The 12,248-nt window shown below is 46.9% G+C and overlaps 1 protein-coding gene across 5 annotated transcripts in view; it reads right to left on the bottom strand.

The window, feature by feature from the left end:
- Window positions 1–12,248, bottom strand: part of PFKFB3 (6-phosphofructo-2-kinase/fructose-2,6-biphosphatase 3) — a 100,022-nt gene that overhangs the window by 16,026 nt on the left and 71,748 nt on the right. For all 5 annotated transcript variants that reach the window (XM_010590755.3, XM_023548947.2, XM_010590757.3 and 2 more), the window contains exons 2-9: window positions 6,990–7,115; window positions 5,703–5,799; window positions 4,836–4,902; window positions 4,146–4,220; window positions 3,723–3,779; window positions 1,274–1,398; window positions 548–755; window positions 24–170 (exon numbers count right to left, since the gene is read on the bottom strand). In XM_010590755.3, coding sequence (XP_010589057.1) covers window positions 24–170; window positions 548–755; window positions 1,274–1,398; window positions 3,723–3,779; window positions 4,146–4,220; window positions 4,836–4,902; window positions 5,703–5,799; window positions 6,990–7,115 — 902 coding nt within the window. The remainder of the gene's footprint in view (window positions 1–23; window positions 171–547; window positions 756–1,273; window positions 1,399–3,722; window positions 3,780–4,145; window positions 4,221–4,835; window positions 4,903–5,702; window positions 5,800–6,989; window positions 7,116–12,248) is intronic.

Genomic DNA, 12,248 nt, shown 5'->3' with positions numbered 1-12,248 from the left:
CATGGCCAGATCCAGATACTCACAGCATCAATCTCGTTGAGTGCCTTCCACTGTTCGTAGGGGAGTTTAAGGGCTTCTGCTGTCTGGATGGTACTTTTCAGCTGGCTGGTCCATACCTTGAGGTCCTTCAGGTTCTGTTCCTCAACAAACTTGCTCAGGGCATTGGCAAACTGAGAGGGTATGGGATGATAGGGGAATATACACATTGGACACCAGGGCTCCTGCTCCTCCGCCAAGAAGCAGTGGCGAGTCATTCACCCACCACATTAAGGACTATCACGCTACTGTAGTCAGAATGGTGAAGAGCCTGGCAGCAACTAGCTCCAGCCCCTAGCAACTAGGACTAGCCTCCTGCATGCACACCAGATCGCCCCTCCTCAAAGCCCCAGTAGATCCTTGCCTTCTCAGTACACACACACAGTAAGCACACTGAGGCAGCAGCAGCAGGAAATGCAACACCTTGCCCACTCCCACGGACCTCACAACTTCCCTAAAGGAAAGGAGACATACCCCTCCTTTCCTGCTCTATCCCTCAACTTCCTCCTACCTTCTTGCCCCTGCTGGACAGGCCGGAGTCACCTCCAATCTTCCCTAGGAGGTTGTACTCGTTCTCCCCATGCCGACATAAGTAGATGGTGCGGGGCTGCACATGGATATTCATCAGGTAGTACACGATTCGGCTCTGGATGTGGTCCTGGACTCTGTTCACCAAGAACCTCCGACCAACATCGATCACCTTGATGAGTGACAAGTCCCTGCATAGAAACGCCACCAAGGATCAGCCAACAGAATGTTCTACCTGTCAGCACAGCACACCTAGCCTCATGTACAAATCCCCTGGCCCCACTTCCAGGAGACTCATTCCTCAACAGAACTGCCAAGTCAGACTGTGAGCTCCTTGAGAGCAGACTGAACCTATTTTCTACAAGAGCCAGAGAGCAAAAGCATAGCAACCAATTTCCATAGCAGAAGGCCTGGCCAAGAGGTTGGCTGGGTTCCCAGAAGAGGGGGACAGATAAGCAAGAGAATGGAAAAGAAAACATCGGGGGACAGTAGCAAGACTAAGACTCAAATGTATGTTTACTTTCTATACTTTTATGTACTATCTGAAATATTGACTATGAATGCGTTCGTAATCAGGGAGGAGGCGAAAAGACATTTTTAAAGAGAGTACGTAAAAGTCCGCAGGAGCGCATGCTTTGTGGGAACCTCAAGAAAACAGTAAAAACCCAAACATGGGTACTTGAGAAAAGAGTCCCCTCTTAGGAATTACCTGTCACATTTATCAGGGTCCAGGGGCTGATAGCTGGCTTCATAGCAGTTAATTCTCTTCATAAAGTCTTCCATGGCTTCTGCTGAGTTGCAATGTTTATAATCCGGACTGGAGATTTTCACTTCCTGTAACACCACAAAGAGGCAGCTGACAGATGAGTCACGCTGGGAGGCTTTTTGCTTAGATTAAGCAGGATTTGGTGCTTTCAAAAGGGGGGATGTACAGAAAGTCTCAGAATAAAGGTTATCCTAGCCAGTGTTTAAGAGGAAAAAAAAAAGAAGCTGGGGGCTGAGTCATAACTTGATTATTTTACAGTGAGGGTACCAATGGGAGATAGAGAATTGCTGGTTGGAAGGCATGTGCCACCCATTCAGCCCTCAGGGAGGACAGAGACAGGACATCCGTGAGGATTCCTTAAGGAAAACCTCTGAATAGTCCACCATTCAGGAACTGAGTCACCACCAGACAGCCTAGCCCTGAATCCAACCCAATTCTACATTAGCATTTGCAACATTCCCTATACCAAAGGGTGGGTTGTTGGTTATAAAAGGCATACTCCATCGCTGCTAGAGAGGACCCTGGCCCTGTATTCCAGGTACAACTCCTCCACCAACCCACAGACCAAGGCAGCAAACACTTGTAATAGGTCTGTTATTAACTATGTAGCTGGTGTACAACACCAGCCCTTTGCTTCTCTACCCAGAACACGTGTCTCTCCTGCTCAGGGGCACTCGCTGTCATGGGAGGGGGTGCAGAAGTGACACTCAGACCAGCCACAGCCTGTAACTGAGCAGTAGGTCTGAGCAACCCGGTAGATCTGGGGAAAACCCAGAATTTTTTATATGCGTGCAAGCTTTTTTCCTTCAACAACTACTACAGTTTTGAAAGAAAGGCAGCCACTCTTCAAAAATCTTCAGTTCACAAATCCTTTCCGTCCTAGCTCGGCCGCCCACATAAAGAACACAGTGGGCAGACTGAACCTGCAAAGCGGCTCTGAGACTTAGTCAGAGAAAGAAAATTCTGAACGCAGAGGGTCAGGGCAAATGACTAAATGTGCTAAAAGGGACTAAGAGATGAACGGTAATCTCCTGGCTAAGCACGCTGGTGACAGCTCACTGGGGATAAATCACTCAGTAGCTGCACTCTGCTTCACTACCTAGGGAAACTAGTAAAGCCAAACCAAGGAATTACAGCAAAACCCTTTGTTTAGATTACTGCAACATCTGCTTCCTTGTACTTTGAATCACTTCCTTGGAAGCCAATGAAACTCAACTGAACTGATTTTCCACAATTCAAATAGCCCTTCCTGAAATATGAACTTCTGATTTAGAAATGCTTTGAAATATTCCCACTGCCATGGAGAAGAGGTCCAACACAAGAAGCTGATGAATGCTTAGCATCCTTTTAAAATTTTTGCTATAGAGTCCCTGGGTGGTACAAACGGTTAATATGTTCAGCTGTTAAGAGAAGGATCAGTGGTTAGAATCCAACCAGTACGCATCTCAGAAGAAAGGCCTGGTAATCTACTTCCAAAAAATCAGCCATCAAAAACCCTGCGGTGCCCAGTTCTACTCTGATAACACAGGAGCTGCCATGAGTCAGAATCCACTTGACAGCAACTGGTTTTCGGTCTGTTCAGCATTACCACAGAGTTCCCCGTAGAAGTATTAAGACTGCTCTGCTTTATAGATTCATCCTATTCTGATATATTTAAAGTGGACATAAACTTATCTACTCCACAAGAAAGGTGACCTGTGGTAAAGTAACCACTTCTGTCAATGTTTGTGATATGTTTTGCTATCAACTGATAAAACTTAAGAATTAAGCTGCCAATTACCCTCCATGTATAGAGCCAACCTCCCCTTGACACAAGGGAGACTGGCCATATACATTGATGCATCTGAAGAGATAATTTTACTATCCCACTTCTTCCGAAACTTGGAAACTCTGACTTCAGTTTAATGAATTCTATACGCTTTTGTCAATACACAATCATTCTTACCTATCAGGGACCTTAATAGCAAAAGAGATCAGCCTGCTGCCTACCTTCCCATCTGGCAGGGCTGAGCTTCTGTCTCCTTTCTCCCAAGCAGCTCCCACACACACCATCTGGGTCCGCCAAGCTACTGCCACCTACATACACTGTTCCCAGTCCTCCCCACTTTACCTTTCATGGCCCAGAAAGGACTGTGCTCACTGCTGACTGTCTGAAAAGACCCCAGGAAGAGCCAGCCTAGGTCATGGAACATGCCTCTAAGTTAAGAAATACTGCTTCACAGTTCTAACCTCCCAGTATCCCACCTCTCAAACAAAATCAACAAAACAGGGAGAACCAGCTCATTCTGAAAGTTTAGTTGACTTTCAGGGCATGGCCTACTGTCCTCTGATTGCAAATATCCTGGCAGCCTAAGCTACCACACTAGAATGGGGGTTTTCTGCTTCGTCTTACCATGATGTTAGAGGCTACAACCGTAGGGTCATCACATACAGACTCAATGAAAAACACCTGGATGGAAGCAAAACAAACTGTTAAGAAACAACAAATGCGTATGAGGAAAACACCAATGTTTTTATCATTGTGATGTAAGTATCACATACAAGAAAGAAGGACTCCATTCCTAAATTCCCAAATACATAAAAGACCCACTAATTCAATCCCATTGCACCCTCCTCAACTCAGAGAAGCATTCCACCTCCCTAGTCAGGTTGACCCTAAGCATCCTAATACAGGAAGGCCATATTTTTAGGCAGCAGCAGGTTAGTTACCAAGTAGGAAGCAGAGGTGCTCCAGACATGGTAACTGGCCCCTCCCAAGGTCTTCTCCTTTCTCCTGTGCTCTCTGGGACAAGAGAAGACAAGAAGCTTGACTCACCTTGAAATCATTTTCTTTGGCAAAATGAAGGATCATGTGTCTCCTCTCTCTAGTAGTATTGGTGGCATCGAAAACCTGATAGGGAGACAGAAAGGCAGGCAGTGAAGACGAATCTAATTTGAGTTCAACAATATTTAGCAAAAACCCCAAGTAGGTCAGGTAGGCCTGTCACCTCCATGAATAAGCCAAAAATGTTGGTTCAAGAAGAGATTGTGCCCTGCCCAAGGCCTCTCCAGGAGCATGCCAGCCCTCCCCTCTCCCACTCCCCACAACTCGGAGGGACAGAAGGGGACAGGGTGGGAACAGTTATTTAAAACAAACAAAAAGTTACATGCAATGGGAGGAAGATGTATGGGGAAGATCCACTAGCTACTGTGGCTGGCAGCTCCCCCAGGTCCTCCCAGCCTTGGTGGGTAGTGGCCTAACTGCACATGGAGGAGGGAGTGAGCAGAGCACTCCAGCTGCTGTGTCGAGTCCACCCCCACCAACCACCTTGCTAAGCCACTGTACTGCCCTAACCTCGTGGTTCCCTCAGCCCTTGGGGCCAGTGGCACTTGTCCCTGTTTGTGATGCCTCAGCAATGGCTCTTGGCACTTCCTCAGGCCAATGTTTACATTTACTCTCTTGAGGATGCCAACCTGATATGGGATTAAAAATAAAAAGCAAGACCATGGCATTCCCTAGACTTACCGCAATTTGGCCCCCTTCCTGTGTCAGGTACATTTTGACATCTCTCAAGGCCGCTAAGGCACACTGCCTGCAACATGCAAGAAAGAGAAGCCAAGCATTAGGGAGGGCCCATTTTTATCTGGATTGGGTAAGTCCAAGTGACCCACCTCACCAACCCCAATAAACAGAGTAACTGCAAGTTCTGTCTCGAAACTGCCCAGCGCTGTGGCCAACCTCGCCAAGCCTTCCTCGGGGTTAGCCCCCTGAGTCCCAGAGGCTCCCCAGGGTGAGGTCCAGGGTGGAAGTACTTCAGTCACCCTCAGGAAGTGGTGCTCATGCCTGGATGAACAATGGAATCCCCTGGGGGCTTTCAAAAAACTGATGCCCAGATCCAATGAACAACTTCTAATTGAACTGGATTGGGGTATGGCCTAACATGGGGATTTTTAAGAAGCTCCACAGGTGATTCTACTGCACAGCTAGGATTGAGCACTATTGCCCTAGGGTTTGATGATCACCTGTGCTTTAAAAAAAAAAAAAAAAAAATCCTTCCCAAATGTAAACAGATAGTTTTCAGTGAACATTATTTTGATTATTCTTAACAAGGTAGTATTGCTGTTGCTCTGTATCCCATCAGCTGAGTTAGAAGATTTGGGATCACATTAAAGCAAGGAGTCTCAGACTGGCCCAGAAGCTTGTCCTAAGCTATACTGTAGCAGCTGCTGCCAGCAGAGCTGGGGCCAAATCTGACAGCCATCAACCCTATCTAGATAAGCCAGAGGCCACAGAGCCACACTGCAGGCCAGCTTTCTCTTCCCCTTATAGAAAATGTTTTAAAAAGGCATAGCAAACCAAAACCCAAAGCCTTCAAGGCAGCTCATGTCTCACTTTCGCACTCTCATGGCCTCTTCATTCTCAGGGCGAAAGAAGTCATAGGAGCTGTATTTCTTCACAGCCTCCCGGCGATACTCCCCGACGTTGAACACTATGGATGGAAAAGGCCAGCATGAGATGACCAAGCAGGATGAAGGGGCCTACTCACAACTGGAAACACAATCTCAAAAACAAACAAAACCCCACCAGTTTGAATTGGGTCCAGTCTCTAAGCCCAGTCACACAACATTGTGGACCACAGATTGAGACTGTAACAACAGGGTCAGTCACAAGTCTAGTGAACACAGGGGTGATGATTCGGGCCAACAGTCTCCAAAAGTGAGTGGGTCTCACACCCACTGCCAGGTCCAACCCAGCTGCTCTTCTGCTGACTCGGCAGCCAGAGCCAAGGTTGTTGCTGTTGTCCGGTGTCATCAATTTCCAACTCTTAGCGACCCCAAATGACAGAGTAGAACTGCCTCCTAGGGTTTTGTAGGCTATCATCTTTATGGGAGCAGATCGTCAGGTCTTTCTCCTGAGGGGCCTTAAGGTAGGTTCGAATTGTCAACCTTTCAATTAGCATCCAAGTGCTTTTACTGCTACGCCACAGGGGCTCCTTCAACGTCAATAAGGCTATTTAATTCTATTTTCCCTAGTGCATTTAATATGGATTGGGCACTCAGTATGCGTGTAGCACCATGTTAGGCACAGCGGTGGAGAGAAAATTTAAGAACTAGTCCCCATCCTCAAGACATTTCCCATCAGGTTGGGAAGAGTAGACAAAGAACCAAAGAATATAACCAATAGTACAGAGCACTGTATGACAGTGAGTAGAGAAATACTACAACTAAGTGCTATGGGAGTTTAAAGGAGAGAGATCTGCATGGGCTGAAGTGGTCAGAGGGGGCTTCATCAAGGAAGGGAAACCTGAATTGGGCAGGATTCAGAAGAGTGGGAAAGAGGAGAGCAGCAGTGACAATAAAATCCCAACATGAAAGGGCATGTGTGCAGCAGAGACAGGTGACACAGCTGAAAAGGGAGGTGGGATTAGAATCCGATACAGGCAGACAGGCCAGCCCCACAGTAGTTCTACACCATCTGTACCAGCAACTGGAAATGATTATTTTTTTTTTTTTTCGGTACACAGTAGAGCTACCCCCACAGAGTTTCCAAGGAGCCCCTGGTGGAGTTGAACTGCCATCCCTTTGGTCTGCAGCCATAGCACTTAACCACTATGCCATCAGGGTTTCCAGAGGCTAGGCAAGCAGGATCACAGCATTCAGTGGATCTACCTAGCCTTACCTTTTGTTGGGACGCCAATCCAGTTGAGGTAGCGAGTCAACTTCTTCGAGATGTAAGTCTTCCCCCGGGCTGGGAGGCCAACCATGACAATCACTGTAGGGGAGTTGGTCAGCTTCGGCCCGCAGGCTGTAAAGAGCAAAAGGAGGTGTCGTTAACAAAGTGGTGAAAGTTGGTGAACAGAGTCCTATGCCCAACAACAAACTTTAAAGAATTTTCACAGAAGCAGCCTTATTTCATTCCCCATCTCAAAGCACCCAGTATTTCAGACTCAACCGGGACTAGGGCCCCCTGGTGGCCAGAGCGTCTAAGTCACACCTTACAGTTCTATCTTGGTTTCAGAGTCTGAGTCCCAACACCAAATTCCCAACCGGATACCCAAGTGTCCTGGACCCAGCCAGGGAATCTTGTTATTAATGCTACAGTGGAAGAGCACTCCTCAAGGATGTGGGAAAAAGCATCACCAACACCAATAAAGGCGAGGCTAACAGTAGGAGGCGGAGGTTTCCAAGTGCGGTATGTAAGCTGATGTGGCAGGCATGAATGGGACATGGGAGGCAGGCCCCCAGAGAGCCAAAACAGAGAGAAGCCAACCATCAATTCCCTAACTTCCACACAGTAGGTCTGGGTGGACTTTCTATAAAAATATATTTTTTTAAGAGGACAATTTTAAAAAAAGAATTTATCAAAAGAAAGCAGACCCACCCGTTACTGTCAAGTTGACTCTGACTCATAGCAACCCCATAGGACAGAGTAGAACTGCCCCACAGAGTTTCCAAGAAGCACTTGCTGGATTCAAACTGCCAACCTTTTGGTTGGGAGCCATAGCACTTCACCACTATGCCACCCAGGGTTTCCAAATGGCTCCCAGTGAAGGCTGATGGATAAATTCCTCCATCCCTGAGACTCTCATGCCCTTCCCTGATACTCCCCTTCCCTGCTGCCAAGTTCTGATTGATGCCAGAGCCCCGCTGAATGAAAGGCGGGTCAGAGGGCAGGGGGCCCGGCTAAGACCCAGGCAGGGGCCTGGCTCCACCATTCATCTCTGGGAAACCCAGCGGCTTTTGCTTGTGAATTTCTTTGCTTCAGTTACTGAAATACAGGCCCACGTTCCTCAGAATCTCAGTAAAACAAAATGCCAGGGAGGGAGGTTTCCAGGAGTTTTAAAAAGAACCCTGTTCTGGGAATGTATGACACAGTATTTCCTTTGCTGTCATCTTGCCCCTGAGACGAACAGGCGGCTCCCGCATCCTAGTAACAGGAGTGAGCAGGTGCCCTTCCACTGGAAGGAGGAGACCCGCTGCCTGACAACTCCCAACCCGGGCAGAGCTGCGGCTCTGCAAGGCTGCGCTCACTGGCTGCCGAGATGGGCCAAGCTCTCCTTATCAGCTACGCGAAATCGCTTCACAGGTGGAGTGGAGGCCACACAGGGTGCAGAGAGACCTATTAAAGCTCTACCCCAAATCTGCCCACAAGTCAGAATTAGAAAGAGGCTCTGATATGCAAGTATAAGCTGGCGAGTGTCAGTGTGGGGGAGGAAGGAAAGCCACCAACATCATCGCTGATAGGCGCCTTGCCTCCTGCACGGATTAAGGAGGAAGCCGCTGGGCATCCCATCACGGTTCCATGCTCAGCCTGTTGACCAAGCTGAGACACATGTTCAAACGCCCACTGTGCTATTCTGGGATCTGTTTCCTAGACTGCAGGCTGGGGTAAGGAGGAAGCAAGCATAATAGACAGGGGGCTTTGGATTGTTTCTTCCCCAGTATTTTTAGACCATTCAGTGCGGAGGAGGTAGAAAGGCTATCAGGAGACATTCAGGAGCCACAAAAAAGCATTGGCCAGTATTCCCTGGGCTTCCAGGGACCTTGGAGCAAACAAGTTCCTAGAAAACAGAAACATTTCACTGCCCAGGATGAGACAGCAGGGGTACACACATGACTGGTACCAATGGGCTTGCATATGTCCCAAGGGGCAAGCAGAGAGATGACAGTCTCCCTGAAAACCAATGGGAACATAAGACAGACCCTATCGTGTCCAGGATGCATTCTGGCAGCCGCAGCCGACACATCAGAAAAGTGACAGTGACTGCTGAAGTTTTCTCACTTGTGCCAGGAAACAATACCCACTCCACCGATCCTTCCCCCAAGGCAATGGCTCTTCCCCCTGGTTTAACGGATACCCCCCCACCCCCTACCTCCCCCCACCCCATGCCACTGCTCTCAAGAGCATTAAAACATGCTCAGGGACAGGGGCATATGCATACACACTCAGCTGTGCACATGCCTAAGACATTTTTATTGGAATAATGCCAAGGAGCCAGAGGTAGAGAATGGGCGATGTATCAAATTGGGGATTCTGTCTATCCACTAATCTTATGGACAAATCTCCTCTAAAATTAGACACTCTGAGGGGGGAAAAAGGCCGTAAAAGGCACGATGGAGTACCTAAAGCCAGGAGTTAGGGTTGAATTTCAAGCCCAGACAAACCATCACTCCCTTACTTGGCAAAGCAGAAACTTTATCGTAAACACTAACCTCAAAAAGAAGGAGCTACGTGACTTGTGCAGTCCTGGTGGTGTAGTGGTTAAGAGCTCGGTTGTTAACTAAAAGGTCAGCAGTTCAAATCCACCAGCCACTGCTTGGGAACCCTATGGGGCAGTTCTGCTCTGTCCTGTAGGGTTGCTATGAGTCAGAATCAACTCAACATCAACGGGTTTGGTTTTTTTTTGGTTTAAGACACTTGTGTTCTAGAAGCAGGTAAGTTACACTTCATTAAAAGTTCAAAAGGAAAAAATGAAAGGGGCTGTTTATGACAGGCAAACCAAGGACCAGTTGCCATCAAGTAGATTCCACCTCATGGCAACCTTGTGTGTGTCAGAGTAGAACTGTGCTCCAAACCAAGAAGGGATCCGTAAATGCCTAACTGAATTTAGAATGTTGTATCTTTACAATAACCACCACCACCTATTCCAACCAAGCCAAGTGCAAAATGAAAATGGCACACAAAGACCTGCTTTAATCCTGTGGTTACACTACTGCCCTAAGAAGGTCTCTCTGGGAAGCCAGCTTAACATGCTAGGCCTTCAGGAGAATGGAAGGCAGGAAACATCAGCACAGAAAGGGATCAGGGGAACTTGATTGTTGTCTACTGGGCACAATCCCCTTCTCTCTCCTGTTATCAGATCAGCCCGGTGCATCCTAGGAGTCTGCTTATTAATATCAAGAATTAACATCATAAGTGAGCTTGACTCAGGGAAGGGGGGGAAGGGGGGGTGGACACAGGGACTCAGCTTTCCAAAAGCTCTTTCAAATGCCTTCTGTACTATCTGATTGCTACTGAGTACATGCATTAATTTGTGTACATATTTAAACTAATGTGTAATCTTGTCTGGAGAGTGGCCTTCCCAACCTGGGATTGAGCCTTTTAGCCCATCATGTGACAAACTCTGGAGGCAAAATAAGAACAGCACAGTGGTTAAGACTGCAGGGTCTGGAGTCAAGCAGTGTTCAAGATTCAAAGCCTGGCTACCACTTCCTTGAACCTTGGGCAAGTTACTTAATCTCTCAGTGTCTTAGTTTCCTTTTCCGTAAACTGAAGGAATGCCTCCTAAGGGTTGTTGTGTGGATTAAATATAACGTTAAAAAAAAAAATTGCCACTGAGTGAATTCCAGCTCGTGGCATCAGAGTAAAAAAACTGTGCTCCATAGCATTTTCTTTTCTTTTTAATTGTTGTAAAAATATATATAACACAACTAGACAGTGCCCGGCTGCCACTAATGACCGTTCCAACCAGGAACCCAAAAGATGGTCCCAGAGCTCTGGTGGAATAGTGGTTAAGAGCTACAACTGCAAACCAAAAGGCTAGCAGTTCAAATCCACCAGCCACTCCTTGGAAACCCTATGGGGGCATCCTACAAGGTCTCTGTGAGTAGGAATCAACTCGACAGCAATGGGTTTATTGAGGGTAGAATGGGAGAAAAATGTAGAACAAAACTCAAATTTGTTTAAAAAAAAAAAAAAAGGCCAGACTTACTGGACAGGTAGAGACTAGATGAACCCTCAAGACTATCGCCTTGAGTTACTCTTTAAACCTGGAACTCAAGCCACTCCCAGAGGTCACCTTTCAGCCAAATAATAGATTGGCCCGTAAAATAAATAATATCACCCATGAATACTGTGCGCCTCAAAATAATCATCTAGAGGAAACCAGATGGTTAACATTTACCCTAGACCAAAGAAGAGAAGGCTAGGGGGGACAGGAAAGCTGGATTAATGGAAACACGACAACCAAAATGGAAATACTGAGAATGCTGATACATTGTGAAGAACGTAACCAATGTCACTGAACAATACATACAGAAATAGTTAAATGAGAACCTAATTTCCTGTGTAAACTTTCATCGAAAACACATTAAAATACATATTTGTTAAACACACACACACACATATATAAATGACACGATATTTGTCAATTGCTCCACAGGGTTTTCAGTGGCTGATTTTTCAGAAATAGATCACCAGACCTTTCTTCCGAGGTACCACTGGATGGACTGGAACCTCCGCCATTTCAGTTAGCAGCTAAGTGCATTAGCCATTTGCACCACCCAACGGAATACATGAAAATGCTTAATACAACGCTCTCGATCAGTCTCAGCCATTCTGGCTATCACTATTCTACCACTATTCCAGACATTCGACAACTAAGACTCACAAATCAAGATTGTTGCCTGAGGCCACAAAGCAAAAACAGTAAGTGACAGAATCAGGGCTCAGCCTAAATCTTTTTCACTTAAAATCAGGCCTTTGAACAGGTTCAGAACAATTCAGTAACTGCCCATGTAAATGAGGACTGGGAAGCGCAAGCACTGCATAGCAACCAAATCTGTTGGCTATTGGTTTTGACCTGAGGAGGAAACAAACAGCGGTGCCTGCTAAAAGTCCATGGCAATGGGTGTGGTTGTTTTTGTTTTTTTTTTAAACACAGGAAATTGGATTATTGGCAGGCCTGTAGAGAGCAACACACATTCAAAGCAGCACAGTTGGCCGCCATCTTTGAGCAGAGCACTGCTGTTTATTTCCTAACCCACTGCCATGGAGCCGATTCTGACTCACAGTGACCCTACAGGACAAAGCAGAACTGCCCCACAGGGTTTCCAAGGAGCGCCTGGCGGACTCGAACTGCTGACCTTTTGGTTAGCAGCCGTAGCTCTTAACCACTATACCACCAGGCTTTTTTCTTACTCGAGGCAAAATCCACAG

Source organism: Loxodonta africana, chromosome 4 (assembly GCF_030014295.1).
Source record: "Loxodonta africana isolate mLoxAfr1 chromosome 4, mLoxAfr1.hap2, whole genome shotgun sequence".
NCBI classification, from domain to species: domain Eukaryota; kingdom Metazoa; phylum Chordata; class Mammalia; order Proboscidea; family Elephantidae; genus Loxodonta; species Loxodonta africana.
The sequence above is the reverse complement of the archived record's forward strand: the minus strand, read 5'-3'. Positions and strand labels throughout refer to the sequence as shown.